Source organism: Lissotriton vulgaris, chromosome 4_1, assembly GCF_964263255.1.
Source record: "Lissotriton vulgaris chromosome 4_1, aLisVul1.2, whole genome shotgun sequence".
In the NCBI taxonomy this organism is placed as follows: Eukaryota; Metazoa; Chordata; class Amphibia; order Caudata; family Salamandridae; genus Lissotriton; species Lissotriton vulgaris.
The window spans coordinates 1,905,989,751-1,906,007,586 of NC_141691.1; the positions used below are offsets into that span (position 1 = coordinate 1,905,989,751).

The 17,836-nt window shown below is 48.9% G+C and overlaps 1 protein-coding gene across 7 annotated transcripts in view; it reads left to right on the forward strand.

The window, feature by feature from the left end:
* The window catches only part of PHF20L1 (PHD finger protein 20 like 1), a 648,585-nt gene that overhangs the window by 351,868 nt on the left and 278,881 nt on the right, over positions 1 to 17,836 (forward strand). For 6 of the 7 annotated variants that reach the window (XM_086966240.1, XM_086966239.1, XM_086966235.1 and 3 more), the window contains one exon: positions 7,041 to 7,206. In XM_086966240.1, the coding sequence (XP_086822366.1) occupies positions 7,041 to 7,206 (166 nt within the window). The remainder of the gene's footprint in view (positions 1 to 7,040; positions 7,207 to 17,836) is intronic. The other variant, XM_086966236.1, reaches the window with a different exon arrangement.

Genomic DNA, 17,836 nt, shown 5'->3' on the forward strand with positions numbered 1-17,836 from the left:
AGAAAAAAAACGAAGGTGTCCAACATTTTTTGCAAGTTACCCCATTATGTTATCGGACTTACTTTCTAGCCGGCGGCTCCCCGTGGATAACCTATCTGGAATCACTTCCGTGGCCCGAATGCACAACAGTCAATGGCGCCTCAATACAAAATAATGTAACCTGAAAGGTCACGTGATTAAGGCGTCATGGCGTGTTTCTTTCTTTTTTGGATTCTTTAAAGGGGTAGGAGCAGAATTGTATATAAGAGCGAATGTCAAACCAAATGCTTTATTGTTCACACAATGATAGTACAAACAACGATGTTTAAGGCCAGTCGCTTCTTCTCTTTTTCTTTGCAAAATTACCTAGTCATTGAAAAGCGTGGCTGACCAACAATTTGTGACGGGACCTATATATCTTTAAATGAGAATCATTTTGTGTTTAAAATATTAAATGAACAGACTGTGTTTTTGTTATATGGTAGGGATAAATTCACATCGACACGAGAAAGGACACTAGATCTTCAATCTGTAAAGTAATAATGCGAGATGGGAGGAATATACGTCAATGATCATTCTAGTAGAAAGAACAAGTGTATTATCAAAATGATCCATTAACGTCGTAACACTGAACCCCATGGAATTTCATCGTTCAATCCTGACCGATGACTTGTCAGACGGTATATCCATCTCTGTTCTTTCTCGAAACAGACTCCTTTCATTTCCACCACTGATGTGTTCAATAATGGTCCATCGCATGTCATTTGGTGTATGATTTTTCTCAATAAAGTGATTTGTTAATTTGGTTGTATTTCTCTTACATCGGATATTACTCCGGTGTTCACAAATCCTCAATTTGACACGTCTTGTTGTCATCCCTACGTACTGGAGATAGCAGGGGCACGTTATTAGGTACACAACGTTGCAGGTGTTGCAATTTGTATGACTACGTTGTTCCCACTGTTTCCCGGGTTCAATACTTAGGAACTTAGTATGTGAGGTTAAATGACAAACACTACAGTTCCCACATGGGAAATGTCCCGTTACAGCTGGGAGCCCCCAGTCGTTAAGTACAGTTGCTTCATGTTTGTTTGGTTGTTGTACTGTCCGAGTATGTACTAATGAATCTTTTAGGCTTGTGGCTCTTTTGTACGAGAACAGGGGGTTGGCCCAGTAAAGTTGGTTGCTTGTTATAATCTTCCAATGTTTCTGGATGCAGTGACTCGCAGCATTTGAGATTGGATTATAAGTGGTTACATAAGTTAGTGGTATATCTATTGTTCCTTCTTTTGGGTAAGAGTCTAGCAAGGCATCTCTGTTTTGATTGATAACTCTCTTCCTCCTTTTGGATAAGATCTTCTTGGGGTAACCTCGTAATTCCAACTTGTTTGTCAGTTCATCTGCTTGAGTTTTAAAATCACTTTTTTCACTGCAATTTCTCCTAATACGGAGATATTGTCCATAGGGGAGATTCTCCCTCAAGGGACGCAGGTGGAAGCTGGAGAAATGCATAAAGTTACGCCTTGCTGCTATAGCAGCATATCTCCAAAACAGACAACACGTGTCCCTGTTCAGAATACCACCTATCAAAGCGTTTATGGAAGGACTTAAAAGAATTATCCCTCCAAAACAACCACCTTCGCCAGTCTGGAACTTAAACGTAGTACTTACCAGACTTATGGGGCAACCTTTTGAACCACTCCATTCATGTGAATTACAATTCTTAACATGGAAGGTGGCATTTTTAATTGCCATTTCCTCCCTCAGGCGAGTGAGTGAGCTACAGGCACTAACCATTCAAGAACCTTTTATGCAAATACACCACAATAAGGTAGTGCTCTGTACTAACCCCAAGTTTATGCCGAAAGTTATATCCACTTTCCATATCAATCAGTCAATAGAATTGCCAGTTTTCTTCCAAAACCTGCATGCTATCAAAAGGATAAGCGCACTCTAACAGTCGTCCCAAAAGCCCACTCAACGCGCAAAATGGGGGCATCCATGGCTTTCCTGGGAAATATTCCACTAGAAGACATATGTAGAACAGCTACATGGTCCACCATACACACTTTCACTAAACACTACTGTGTAGACGTGCAAGCAAAGCAGCAAGCTGCTGTAGGCCAGGCTGTCCTCAAAACTCCTTATCAAACTGCTGCAGCTGGTACAGGTGACCACCGCTAGAAGAGATACTGCTATACAGGCTATGCTAAGATATGAATTCAGCAGCCCACATGCCTCGAACGGAAAATGCTTCTTACCAGTATGCATCTGTTCTTGGCATGTAGGGCTGCTGACATTCAGATCGCCCACCCTCCTCCCCGGTGCCTGTCACAGCTGCAGTAATTCTTTCTACATACATTTACATGGTCATCTCTTACTTTTCTATACTCCATCTTTGCCACAATGGTGAAAAACAATCTGAAGATGGAGAAGATGCCCATGCACACTGTACTCCAGGGAGGAGTCACCTATCTTGTGATACTTCAAAGACTCTTCCAGGACAACAAAGTGCAAACATCCGGACCCAACACTAGGCGGCGATCTATGCGAAGATATGAATGTCAGCAGCCCTACATGCCAAGAACAGATGCATACTGGTAAGTAACATTTTCCCTTTTTCCACCAACAGACTGGCATAATCGCCAACAAGCTGCCACCAAATGCACAGGCGACTCCTGTAAGGAAGGGAAAATTGATTTATGAGGAGCCAATTGCTTTGGAACCTCTTACTTCTCCAAACCACAAGTGAATCACACACACATACACACGCACACACACACGCACACACGCACACACACACACACACACACACACACAAGTCTACCAGTGGCAGCCCTTAAGTTCCGTTCTCGTTCTTCCACCTTTGAAGTGACCCCAAAATCGAACTCTTTGCCACTGTTCAAAATACCAAATGTTACCTCCAATGATCCTATACCCTCAGTCCATGGGTAGTGCTCTATGGATGAATTGTTCAGGGATCATTGCCTACACTTTTCCACCTATCCCACTCCTTCTGTATGTGGTCCAAAAGATTCGACAACCGCTGCTCACTCTTATTCTTGTGGCTCACGTGTGAGCCAGACAACTCTGGATCTCGACCCTCCTCGAGATGCCAGGAGTGCTACACGAGAAACTCCCCAATAGGCCAGACCTTCTCATGCAGAAGCAAGGCTCAGTCAGGCACTCATACCCCAGGCAGCTCCACCTAGACATTTGGCTCCTGAGGTCCTAGAATTTGGCTATCTCAGTCTCCCCCAAGAGTGCATGTCTATCCTGAAAGGAGTGTGTTAAGCTGTCAAATTGAAAAGGCTTGTCCATTACTGCATTTCCAAACATCTGGCTGGACCCTCTTGAACCAGCAGATTGAGATATTATCTGCTATTTTCGCCACTTGCAAAAGTCCGGTCTAGCTTAGACTTCCATATATCTTCACTTGGCTGCTGTTGCAGCCTACGTGCAGAACAGGGACCACTCTTCTTTATTCAAATTCCCTGCCATCAAAACGTTTATGGAAGGATTCAAACAGCTTATCCTATCCATGGTACCCCCTCTTCCTGTCTGGAATCTTAACATCCTTACCAGATTCATGGGCCCTGCCGTTGAACCTCTATATTCTATTCTTTTACAATTCCTCTTTTGGAAAGCTGATTTCCTTCTCCCTATTAATCCCTTAAACTTGTTAGCAAGCTGCGGTCCCTCACCTTTGAAGAGCCTTTCTTTCTAGTTTAAAACAACATGTTTGCCCTCAGAACCAACCATAAGTTACTTCCCAAGGTGGTATCCCCTTTCCATCTCAATTGGGCCATTGAGCTCTCAGTTTATTTCCCTGAGCCAAACTCTATGACCGAGAGGGCCCTTCACATCCCTGATGTCAAGTATACCCTCGTACTACATGGACAGGACCATGCCCTTTCGCAAAACCCAGCAGCTTTTCTTTGCTTTTACAAAACCTCGCAAAGAGTACATTCTCTCAAAACCGGTCATAGCCTGATGAATTGTCAAATGTATCCAAACTGGTTATATTAAAGCTAACAGAAGCTTGCCTGCCCCATCCAGGCCGCATTCCACACAGACAAAAATGAGCCACCAGGGCTTCCTTGGAAATATCTCCCTAGCTGACATTTGTAAGGCAGCTGCATGATCCACTCCACACACATTTACCAAGCACCACTGGCTGTCTTAGCATGCCGCCAGGCTGCAGTTTGTCAAGCTGAACTTTGTTTCAGTATTCTTCAAGATTCACTGACTAACCACTACTTAGGGGCGACACTTCGTTACAATCTACGCTGAGCCTACAGCCGCACATCTTACAAACAGAATGTTACTGTGTAAGCATCTGTTTGTTGGGTGTGGTGCTGTAGATTCACATGCGCCCATCCAGCTCCCTGGGAACCTTTTGTGTGTTGCAGATGTGCATTCCTTCACTTCACTTACATACCTTAACTCTTAGTGTATAATTTCTTTCACAGTCACCCAACTTTCCTATCTCATGTGCCCTCCTTACTCTCAGCCTCTATGCTGGAAAAGATCTGACAATGGAGCGTGTGCCCATGTGCATTCCAACTAATAGCTGCATTGTTATATCTTGTGATTCAAAAGACTCATTAGAAGAATAACAAGTTGCAAATGTCTGTGCCCAACACTGGATGGCAGGAGTATGCAGATCATGTGAATCTACAACACTAAATGCTACCAACTGATGCTTATATGGGTAAGTAGCATTTTCCTTGCAGACTTTGAGAGCTTTTATAAGAAAAGGATATTGGAAAGTGTCCCATCATAGGCTCCGGGAGTCTAAGAACTACAGGTGCAGTAGGGTGAGCTGGAGATTTTATATGTATTATTTCAAAAGTAACTGAGGTGCCGACTTCAGGCTTCGAGGTCTGCAGAAGACATTTTTGTTGCTGTTCTATTAGAGTGCTTGTGGAAGGCACAACAGTAGCATAAATCCTAGATGATCTTGACTTTACAGAAACTGATGATTGTAGGAAGCTGGCTCTGTATATACTATACCAAAATGAGGTCTAGTGTACACGGAGTCCAGTGGAACCCCCAAAGGTAGGCAGAGGTAAAAACAGATAGCACCAAACTCTCTATTTGTGATAGTGTGGCAGAGCAGCAAGTCTTTATCAGAGGGTAGTGTTCAGCATTTATTGTACCTACTCAATCAGCAAATGATGATAGACTCAAACTGAACTCGGACCAATTTTGGTTGCATAAAAAGATTAGTTATTTTAATCCTAGAACCACAGGTATGTGAAATACATGCTTTACACAATTATATGCAATGTTTTACAATTGAATGCAGGTTCAAATGCAATTGCCACATACTTTTCAGATTATTTTTCAGTTAATTATTACTTTTAAGTTACTTTTTCTACTCAGTGTGATATGCCTAGCTATCACACTGGGACCTTCCCTTAATAAAAGGTAAGTAAAATCAATTTTGTACAGGTGTAGTGTTTCAGGTTTTCATGCAATTCAAGCACTAGGGCCTCTGGTTGCAGAGTGCTGAGGCCCAATGTTATCCGATTGGGGGCCTTCGGTTGGAGGCTGCTCATGAGCAGGCCAAAGGTTGTGGAAGCAAAGCTCCTAGTGTTAGGCTCAGGGCAAGGGGGGATCCGAGTTAGCGCACTAGGTGCACCCGCAGCGGCGACTGGGTGCAGGGTGCTGTTTTGGCATTGGGTGCCCTGTTTTCAATGGGGATCCTCAGTTTTGGTTTTTAGCTGCAGGATCAGTACAGGAAGACTTCTGGGAGAAACCAACAGCTGGGCAAGTAAGTTGGAGGGCCTGGGAGGGGTGTGAACACCTCCGCCCAGGAAAGGCTTTGTCTCTGGGCTCAGGTGTGAAGGCTCCCACCCCAGGGTTCCAGAAACATGTCTCCTGGAGGCAGGCTGGTGTGTACCAGTCAGGGAACCCACCAGAGGCTGGTCGTTTTTCAGGGGGAATCTCTTAGATGCCCTTTGAATGCATTTTTCTTTAAATCCCACACTGGCATCAGTGTGGATTTAATGTGCTGAGAAGTTTGATCCCAAACTTCACAGTTTTCTGTAAAGCCATTATTGTACTGTGGAGTTCGTAATGACAAACGTCCAGCACCATATACTCTTAATGGCATTACTGCACTACAATGTCTAAGAATTGGGCGGGGGAGGGTTACTACAACAGAAACACAGCTTCCTACAGTGATAAATCACCCCAACCTGATCGGAGTCTGAATCTTGAGGTGAATACCTGCAGCATAGTCTTCTTAGGACTGGGAAATTCAGGTCCGCCGCCAGCATGTTGGCTGTGTTCTAAGTCGTCCATGTTCTTCTTTTCTGCACCTGTTGCACAAATATCCAGATGGCGATGATAATCACTCTGGGTCGTCTCAGTTTTCTGACGAGGATGGATAACTGGCCCTTTGATTTTCTCGCCATAGGCTGGACATTTACCAAAGGTGCTGCCATATTGGTCAAAAGTAGTATCGATGTGAAAAACGAGGGAAAAGAAATGTTTTCTTCAGAACAAAGATGGTAAGACATCGAATGATGTAGAAACATCCTTACAATGTGATGTTTTTAGCTTAATCAGCAAACATAAAGGATCAAATGTGTTCAGAATCTTCCTCATGAAGTGAAAGAAATGAACAGATAATTCAGATTGGAATACCCATGGTGAGGAACTAGTATTGCAAGTAAGTAGCTTTTCCTTCTCCAGCATGGATGTCTTTTTTAAATCTATTTAATAGATTCACATGTGATTCTCAAGACCTCTGCTGCGAGTCATTTCAATTGGTTTGTTATTTCAGTTTTAATAAGCACACAAATGGGACAAGGTAGATAACCACCAGACAAACTGAATGATGCCTTGTTTAATTAAATACAGACGAGGTGAAACCTCAACTTTAAAGATAATCCATTTATCTGTAGGGGTGGAATATTTATTTTATACACTGCGGAGGGTGGGGGCATGCCCTGCTGATTTGATATTCAAGTTTTAAAAGTCCAGCTAAATGTAATTTTTTTGCCATTTGACAAAAAAACAATTGCTTTTTGTTTGTTTGTTGTATTACGGAACATGCAGACTGTGATGGAAATCCCTTGAATGTACTGGAAAGATGCCCTAGCCCGCTGAATCAGTCACACGGAAATTCTTTGCCGCTGAAAAATATGTTTACGGTGAAAAATACTGCATATCAGTTTCCAAGAGCCATCATCTCTGTTGACCTCAGTGGTGAAAGTAGGTTACTTAATTTGTTATTCATATCTAACCTCATGAGAACTTGTAACTGCACATTAAAGCATGTTAGCCAATACTGATACAAAGAAAAGAATGGGCTGAGAATGAACTTGACAGCTTTTGTGTGTTTCTATGGTCCAAATGTGATAGAAAGGCTATCCTCGGAACAATTAACAAGTAGGTGAAGCATTGAATGGAATGTCTGCTTAAACATTTATTTTAGTTGTTCATCATCTTTGGTAATCTAGCTTGTGGTGCAGGTCAGAGCTGGGGTTTTATAAAGTAGTAATTCTAGTTGTCAGAGTCCTTTCTCAAAAGCTTGGTTGTTGTAATGTGTACTTAATAATAAATACTCAATGCAAGGAAAAGTGGGTCTTAAACACACAAAGGAACTCTTGAGAAATGTTTCTTTTGACATGAGAGCTGCATATCCTTGGTGCAGCACCCTTATCTGGAAGGAAAATGCACGCCTAATAGAAGCACATGTAACTCACTCATCTGTTGATACTTGTCCCTTCTGCACTCCCGTTCTTATGCGATTGGTTGAGATAACCTGTATGTATATATTTGAGCAACCACTGTTTAGTAGGAATGACTGAGGGTTCTCAGTTGCCAGTGATAATGTGCTTAATCGAAATATCACTAGTGAATGGATTCACCATATTTTGACTCCAGCAGTGAGTCTTAGTGGGTGCCGGTTTGTGTTAAAATGCAGTAAATACAGTGAATCAACCATGAATCAAGACTACCATGAACAATATTTCCTTCAAGTTAAGCACATTTTAGCAGGATTCTTATGTATGAATAATCATAATGATAATTCAACAAAACAACATATATAATCTTACTTAATGCAACTGTTATTTATATTAAATCGACCCATATTGCCCTAACGGCTTTCCTTAAAGTCAGGCACTTAGCGCAATTTTGGGTGGTTCTGTCAGATTCGTCCCACTTCCTGAGGCCCTCTCACCTGGGTCAGTTTCCACCTCAGAGCTCAACTCTGAGCTGGTTTCTGTTGTCACCAGTCTAGTTTGATTTACTTGACTTGGTGTCTGAGAGCTGCTGCCTTCGTAGATTATTGAACCTACGCGCAAATGTATATATCCGCCCTCTTTGATAATCTATTTTATCTCTGAAAAATGTCACCGCCATGCGATCGTTTATAACCTGTTCATACTTTTTCATCTTGATCTCCATCATTTTTTTCCAAAATTTTGACTCTCTTCCTGATTTGTGTGCTGACTCAGTTCTTGTTGCAGTTTTTAAATTTCCTCCAATACTTTTTCACGATCTTGTTTGGCATATTTGACCTACATTTGTATTATTGTTTTTGATGATTCTGCCCTGTTGTCAGCCCACTCCTGTAACATTTCTGGGTCTGGGTTTTTATACATGGGACTATTATTACCCGCAGACCCCTTGGGACTTGCACTCCCACCATTTTGAGATCTCATTCCTACTCAGTTTTTCCAACCTCCAAAGGTTGGCATTCAGTTCCACTTCTGGATTTGCTGTACTGCCTCTCCCAGTGTACCTCTAGTAAGTGCTTTAAGGTCCAGAGGAATCGCCTCCTAGCCTTCTGGGTGTCATCCGACACTCCGGTAGCTGATCGCTGTACCCCTCTGCACTTTCAAGACTTGCATCACTTCCTGCATGGAGGGGCTCCGCTGCATTGTCGATACCAACTCACTCAGCATTACAGGCTTCGAGATTCCTGCTCACATGCAGAAACCGGTATTGACATCGCTAGGTTTCAATTTCAATACATTTATTTTCCAGATCATATTGTATGATGTAACGCGTTTCGGCAGTTGCTACTGCCATGTTCACATACTTAAGGCGCCAAACATTTAGTATTAAATACTTGTCACCACGCTGCAGCTGGCATTGACATAGTAGACACACTATTGCAATCTTTTTTAGATGTAGCTGTATCCTTGGTTTGTCGTAATGGCATATTTGATCTGAAAGAGACAGTTAGTTATAGATTACTTACCTTCGAATTACCCACAGGCGTCAGACTGGATCCGGAGAATTTTTCGTAGCAGCACACCTGCATGTCAGTGGGTGGCGTCGGTCGACTCTGCGTCCATCGTCGTCGTCGCCGGGACGACGTTGCTGTGTCTGACGTAAGTTCTTTCATTTTCCACGCCAGCCTAGCGCAGATTAGGAGAGTGGTACCCCTTAGTCAATTTTTGAGTACCCGTTTTCAAAGTTTTTTCGACTTCTTTTTTGAGTCTTTGACTCCTGGTGCGCTAGCAATGGCCCAACGCCGGACCTGGTTCAAGCCTTGCAACTCCTGTCAAAAGCTGATGTCTGTGATGGATCCTCACCTTGTGTTCTTTCGTGTCTGGAATAGGACCATGACCTGAAGTCGTGCTCCGACTGCCGGGCCATGAATCCAAAGTATTTGCGGGAGTGGTCCAGAAAGCTATTGTAGTCCCAGCGGTTGGCTCCTTGCCGTTCCTGGTCTCTTTCGAGAGGAAGGTCTCGAGACCAGATGCGGAGCCGCATTACCTCGTTGCACTCAAAGTCCTCGAATTCTTCTGGTAAGTCCAAGAAGAAGGCGGCAAAGAAGCACCGCTGTTCTTCGCCTTCTCCCTGTTGGTCACCTGACGCGACACAGGACCTGGAGCGTCGTTGCTCTAAAGGCTCTGTCTGTGGTGCATACTTCAGTGACAACTCCGCGCCGCCCTCCCGTTCTGGGAGCCGAAGCGTCCCCTGCCCAACTTCGTAAATTTTATGAGGCCCTCCACCTCGTTTTCGGGCAGCCCAACTCTGTCGGCTTGCTTTCGGGCCCCACAGAGCCGGTCAGGGGCCCTGGGCCTTTGATGCCGAAGGACTCCTGTGGATCCGGGTCTGGATCCGGATCGACACTGGTCAATTTACTCTACCTATCCCGGCGCTAATCCCAGTGACAACGCCCCCAGTGCCTGCCGTGCCCCCGGCCTACGCCGTCCCCATCCTCATCCCCCGAGATGGACCCAGAACCTGACCAATGTCGTTTGACATTGGATCCGACGCTGGAGGGTACTTTAGTTACCCTGTTCATCCCTGGTGTTCCTTACTGCCCATGAGGTGGTGATGAAGACTGGGAGGAGTCGTTGGATTCTTTAGCAGACCAGCAAGGAGAACCAGACTGGAGAGAGACCTGAGTTACACCAGTGGTCTGGACGCTTCTCCAGACCTTGGCATGCTTTCTCTCCCTACTGTGGCTATGGAGCAGGGAACGTCCTACACTGTAGTGGTGCGAAGGGCGGCCAAGGCCTTGGGCCTTGAGGTCCCTTCAGTGGCAGTCAAAACTAACCTTCCGACAGAGGTGCTTCAGCCTGCGGCATCCTCCTCTGAAACCCCTTTTGTCCATCAACGAAGCCTTCACTGACGTACTCCTGGGCACCTGGTCCAACCCCATGATAGTGGCTCCTGTGGGAAGGACGATTGCCCGCCATCGCCCGACCCCATACGACCCCGTTTTCCTCACCCAACACAGTTTCCCCGAGAACTTGGTGGTCCAAGCCCCTTCTTCAAAGAACGTAATCCCTTCTGCTTCTCCGGATAGCGAATCCAAGAAGCTGGATCACCTTGGGAAGCACCTTTTCTCCTCCTCCAGCTTGGCGCTGCAGTCCCTGAATGTCACGTGCCTCTTGTGTCGATACTCCAACACCATCTGGGATACGGTCGCACAGGTGCTGCCTCAGTGCCCGGGCCGTTCTCTCACAGGCAGTGGTAGATGGGAGAGACGCAACCAGATTCACAATTAGATGTGTCTCTTTTGACATGAGAGCTGCATATCCTTGGTGCAGCACCCTTATCTGGAAGGAAAATGCACGCCTAATAGAAGCACATGTAACTCACTCATCTGTTGATACTTGTCCCTTCTGCACTCCCGTTCTTATGCGATTGGTTGAGATAACCTGTCTGAATATATTTGAGCAACCACTGTTTAGTAGGAATGACTGAGGGTTCTCAGTTGCCAGTGATAATGTGCTTAATCGAAATATCACTAGTGAATGGATTCACCATGTTTTGACTCCAGCAGTGAGTCTTAGTGGGTGCCGGTTTGTGTTAAAATGCAGTAAATACAGTATTTTAATCAACCATGAATCAAGACTACCATGAACAATATTTCCTTCAAGTTAAGCACATTTTAGCAGGATTCTTATGTATGAATAATCATAATGATAATTCAACAAAACAACATATATAATCTTACTTAATGCAACTGTTATTTATATTAAATAGACCCATATTGCCCTAACTGCTTTCCTTAAAGTCAGGCACTTAGCGCAATTTTAGGTGGTTCTGTCAGATTCGTCCCACTTCCTGAGGCCCTCTCACCTGGGTCAGTTTCCACCTCAGAGCTCAACTCTGAGCTGATTTCTGTTGTCACCAGTCTAGTTTGGTTTACTTGACTTGGTGTCTGAGAGCTGCTGCCTTCGTAGATTATTGAACCTACGCGCAAATGTATATATCCGCCCTCTTTGATAATCTATTTTATCTCTGAAAAATGTCACCGCCTTGCGATCGTTTATAACCTGTTCATACTTTTTCATCTTGATCTCCATCATTTTTTTCCAAAATTTTGACTCTCTTCCTGATTTGTGTGCTGACTCAGTTCTTGTTGCAGTTTTAAAATTTTCTCCAATACTTTATCACGATCTTGTTTGGCATATTTGACCTACATTTGTATTATTGTTTTTGATGATTCTGCCCTGTTGTCAGCCCACTCCTGTAACATTTCTGGGTCTGGGTTTTTATACATGGGACTATTATTACCCGCAGACCCCTTGGGACTTGCACTCCCACCATTTTGAGATCTCGTTCCTACTCAGTTTTTCCAACCTCCATAGGTTGGCATTCAGTTCCACTTCTGGATTTGCTGTACTGCCTCTCCCAGTGTACCTCTAGTAAGTGCTTTAAGGTCCAGAGGAATCGCCTCCTAGCCTTCTGGGTGTCATCCGACACTCCGGTAGCTGATCGCTGTACCCCTCTGCACTTTCAAGACTTGCATCACTTCCTGCATGGAGGGGCTCCGCTGCATTGTGCAGCAACAACTTTTCTGCCAACTGCTGGAGTTCGCGTTGCACCAGACCGAGGATGTATCGGTTCATTCGATACCAACTTACTCAGCATTACAGGCTTCGAGATTCCTGCTCACATGCAGAAACCGGTATTGACATCGCTAGGTTTCAATTTTAATACATTTATTTTCCAGATCATATTGTATGATGTAACGCGTTTCGGCAGTTGCTACTGCCATGTTCACATACTTAAGGCGCCAAACATTTAGTATTAAATAGTTGTCACCACGCTGCAGCTGGCATTGACATAGTAGACACACTATTGCAATCTTTTTTCGATGTAGCTGTATCCTTGGTTTGTCGTAATAGCATATTTGATCTGAAAGAGACAGTTAGTTATAGATTCCTTACCTTCGAATTACCCACAGGCGTCAGACTGGATCTGGAGAATTTTTCGTAGCAGCAAACCTGCATGTCAGTGGGTGGCGTCAGTCGACTCTGTGTCCATCGTCGTGGTCGCCGGGACGACGTTGCGGTGTCTGACGTAAGTTCTTTCATTTTCCACGTGGACTGGATACCACCGACTCGTGGCTACGAAAAGGGCGTCCAGCCACGTCTGGCCCAGTCTAGCCACAGGTTCATGTAAGCTGCCCAGCCTCTGCATGGCCATGGACGTGGGACCCAGCGACCTTGCGGGTCTGGGAGCCAGCCGGCAGGCTAGTCCACCCTTTTCCCCCTGCCGCAGCCTCCAAATCCTCCTAGTCTGGCTTTTCAGGCCCATTAACGGCTAGTGGGTGGCAGGATTCGCTATCACCTTCCCCTCTGGCAATCCATCACGTAGGACAGGTGGGTTTTGCAAATAGTTCAAAGGGGCTGCGCCCTCCCCTTCGAGACCACCCCTCCCTCCCTCAATCCACCGCCTTTCGGTCGCATGTCAGAGGATCATTAGTTGCTCCTCCACCAGAAAGTCTCAGCTCTCTTGGCCAAGGGAGCTATCAAGAGGGTCCCTGCACCAGAAGAAGGGCGTGGTCGCTATTCCCGCTACTTTCTGTTGCTCAAGAAGGACAAAGGCTTGCGTCCTATTCTAGACCTCAGGGACCTCAACTGCTTCCACCGGAAGGAAAAGTAAAAAATGCTCACGTTGGCGCAGGTCCTATCTGCCCTCGACCCTAGAGACTGGATGGTGGCGTTGGACTTGCAGGACGCCTATTTCCGTATTCCTGTCCAGCCAGCTCACAGACGCAATCTACGGTTCACTGTGGGCCACGAGTATTTTCAGTTCACTGTGCTCTACTTTGGCCTTACCAGTGCCCCTCGGGTGTTCACGAAAGTGATGGTGTTGGTCGCAGCTCATCTGAGCAGAACAGGGGTTCCTGTCTTCCCCTATCTCGACGACTGGCTGTTGAAGGCAGGCTCACCCCAGGTTGTCGTCTCCCACCTCCAGACCATGGCGGACCTCCTGCACTTGCTGGGGTTCACTATAAATATGCCAAAGTCACACCTGACTCCATCTCGGACACTCTCCTTCATCGGAGCTGTTCTGGACGCAGTGCAGTTTCGGACCTATCCTCCTGAGCAGCCAGTCTTATACTGATGTTTCAGCGTCTATCCTGGATTTCAGTGAGACTGACCCTGAGGTTGCTGGGCTTCATGACTTCCTGCATCCTGCTGGTGGATCATGCCAGATGGCATATGTGGGCTCTGCAGTGGGACCTGAAGTTCCAGTCGGCGCATCATCAGGGGAATCTTTCAAACTACGTCCAGATCTTGGAGGGGACTGCTCAGCAACTGCAGTGGTGGTTAACAAACCCAGATTGGGTCAGAGGCAGATCCTCAACAGTGGTGACCGACGCGTCACTCCTAGGATGGGGCAGCCATTTGGGAGAGGCAGAGATCAGAGGTGTCTGGTCTCCGTCGGAGTCTGGGCTCCACATCAACCTGTTGGAGCTCTGGGCAGTCCGCCTGGCACTGAAAGCATTCTTCCCCTCCCTCAAAGAGAAAGTGGTGCAGGTGCTGACTGACAACACCACTGCCATGTGGTACTGCACCAAACAGGGCGGGGTGGGGTCATGGACCCTATGTTAAGGGAATGTTCACCTGGAAGGTACTCTGAATGCCTATACCACGTCTGCCCCGAGTGATGAAGATCAAGCGTGACCTGGCCCAAGTCATTCTTGTGGCTCCGGACTGGGCAAGGAGAGTCTGGTACCCTGAGCTCATGAGTATGGTCATCGATCCTCTGATCAGGCTGCCCTTCTGGGAGGATCCTCTGTTGCAGCAACAGATATCTGAAAGAGACACGTTAGTGATAGATTCCTTACCTTAGAATATCCCCAGGCGTCAGACTGGATCCGGAAAGTTTTGCGTAGCAGTACCCTTGCGCGTCGGTAGGCTTCGTCTGCAGCTCCGCGTCCGTCAACGGCGTCGTGGGCGCCGTGATGACGTCGTCGGAGTACTTAGACGCCGCCTCCGCGTGCTGACGTCAGTTCTTCTTTTTTCCGCGCCAGCCAGCGCAGATCTGGAAAAAGCAGTTCCCTAGTCATTTTTTGACTAACTTTTTGGATCTTTTGATCTATTTCGAAGTCTTCACGACTCCGACGGTGCCGTTAGGGATGCCCGGCTTCAAGCACTGCGACGAGTGCGAACGCCTCATGTCGATTAAGGATCCGCACCGCCTGTGCCTGACGTGTTTGGGCGTCGACCATGACGACGAGGCCTGCTCCGACTGTCGGGCCCTCTCGAGGAAGGCCAGGCGGGAGCGGTCCCGCAGGCGACTCGAGATCCGCCAGTCGGCCCGCGCCGTGTGAGGTCCCGGTCCCGGTCCCACGGGAGGTCGAGGGACAGGTCGCGGGGGCGGAGCCGTCACAGCTCCGGGAGTCGGCGCCACTCCTCCGGGTCCAAGTCGTCAGGTAAGAAGCATAAGAAGTCGAAGAGACATCATCGCTCTTCCGACTCCCCCCGACGCTCGCGCGATGCGGCCGGGGGTTCGGGTGACACCGCCCACGCGGCTCCTCAGGAGTCGCGGGCGCCGCGTTCGGCTCCATACCCCCCGGTCCCTGGGCTGAACGCGACGCCGGAGGAGATAGAGCGCTTCCTCATGGCCATGAGGTCCCTTTCTTCTCCGACGGGTTCCGCGGCGCCTTCGGGCCCAGCGAACCCGTCTGGGGGCCCTAGTGGGTCGGGGGCTGCGACCCCGACCCCGACGCCGTCGGGTGCTTCGGCCTCGACGCCGCCGGCGTCTTTGGCGCCGGCGCCGTAGGGCTCCACGATCCCGACGCCGCCGCTGCCCTCGGGCTCGGCGCCGCAGGGTTCAGCGGTCCCGGCGTCGTCGGTGCCTAAGGGCCCGACGCCGCAGGGTACCGTTTGGCCCTCGTCGGGCGCTGGAACGTCCCCGGTGGACCTTATGACCCCCCCGGGGTCGGTCCGTGTGGTGTCCCCTCCGTCCCCAATGCCTCCTCTGTATGGGTTCCGGCGTCGGGACGGGGCCTGTCGGCGCCGATCTCGACGCCCGTCGGGGATTTCCATCCCTATGACCCATCCTCATTCACTTACGACCCTGAGTCTCAGGAGATGGGGGAAGAGGAGGATTGGGAGGGGTCTGAGGACCCTCTGACAAGGGAATGTCAGTCTAACATGGACTGGACAGGAGACCTTGGGGAGGCCAGTGGCCTGGACACCTCTCCCGACACTGGATTCGTCTCTCCTCCTTCCGTGGCTTCGGAGGAGGGCGCGACATATAGTGTGGTGTTGATGAGGGCTGCTAAGGCGTTGGGCCTTGAGCTCCCCATCGCGGCCGTGAGGACTAACCTCCTCACTGAGGTCCTTAAGCCGCAGTCATGCTCCATGGAGCCTATGCTGCCGTTAAATGAGGCCTTGTCGGACGTTCTTTTGGGCACTTGGTCCAGGCCCGCTACAGGTTCGCCTGTAGATAGGAACGTGGCCAGACGCCACCGCCCGGCTCCGGGCGACCCATGTTTCCTGTCCACCCACCCCACCCCCGAGAGTCTGGTTATCCAGGCCTCTAACTCCCAGACCGCCTTCCCGTCGGCTCCCCCTGACCGGGAATCCAAGAGGTACGAGGCCTTTGGCAAAAAGGTATTCTCGTCCCTTAGCTTAGGACTGCGGTCTTCCAACACCGCATGCCTCCTGGGCCATTACACCCATTCTATATGGGAAACGGTGGCGGAATTGCTGCCAGAGTGTCTGTTGGAGGTACGGGCCAAACTCGGCCAAGCCCTAGTGGAGGGCCGGGACGCAGCGAAGTATTCGATCAGGTGCGGACTGGATACAACTGACTCGCTGGGCAGAGCGATGGCTACGACGGTGGCGATTCGACGCTACGCCTGGCTCAGATCCGCCAACTTCTCGGCTGATGTCCAGAATACCCTCATGGACATGCCTTTCGATGGCTGTCGCCTCTTTGGCGACAAGGCAGACTGCGCGCTCGAGCGCTTTAAGGACTCCAGGGCTACGGCCAAGTCCTTGGGCCTCTCGGCCCCGCGCCAGCAAGTGGGTGCCTTTCGCTCCTTTCGTGGCCAAGGAAGGGGCGTCCCCACACGTGCCGCCAGCCACTCACCGCAAACTGTCGTCCAGCGCGGCGGCGGCCGTGGAAACCGCCGTGGAGGCGGTCGGGGAGGCAAGCGGAGCCAGTCCACACCTGCCCCCGCAGCATCCGCCTCTAAACCCTCCTAGTCCGTGCTTTTCGGCCCATGTGACGCCAGGGGGGGCAGGGTTCGCCATCACCACTCTCACTGGCGCACAGTCACAGGTGGGTGCTGCAGATCGTCCGAAGGGGCTACTCCCTCCCCTTCGAGACGACCCCTCAAGCCATGCCACCGCAACACCACCGCATATCGGGGGATCATTTGCGGCTCCTGCAGGAGGAAGTTTCGGCCCTCTTGGCCAAGGGGGCCATCGAGCGCGTTCCTGGGCCAGATCCGCCGTAGTCTGGAGGTGGTTGCTACTCCCACTACTTCCTGGTACCCAAGAAGGGCAAAGGGGGCCTACGCCCTATCTTGGATCTGAGGAACGTCAACGGCTTCCTCCGGAAGGAGAAGTTCAAAATGCTGACACTGGCTCAGGTCTTGGCTGCCCTAGACCCAGGAGACTGGATGGTAGGGTTGGACTTGCAGGATGCGTATTTCCACATCCCCGTCCTGCCGGCCCGCCGGCGTTACCTGCGGTTCACGGTAGGCCTCGAGCACTTTCAGTTTACCTTGCTCCCCTTCGGCCTTACCAGCGCCCCACGGGTGTTCACGAAGGTGATGGCGGTGGTCGCAGCTCACCTGCGCAGGTTAGGGGTTTCAGTCTTCCCCTACCTAGACGACTGGTTGTTGAAGGCGGGCTCGCCCCAGGCAGTCGTCAACCACCTCCAGACTACGGCGGATCTCCTGCACAGGCTGGGATTTTCCATCAATGTGCCGAAGTCACACCTGTGCCCCTCTCAGAAGCTCCTTTTCATCGGAGCGGTTCTCGACTCGGCGCAGTTTCGGGTTTACCCGCCCGAACAGCGAGTCCGGGATATTCAGGCCCTGATTCCGATCTTCGGGCCGTTATCCCGGGTTTCGGTCAGGCTGACGCTGCGGCTTCTGGGGCTGATGGCCTCC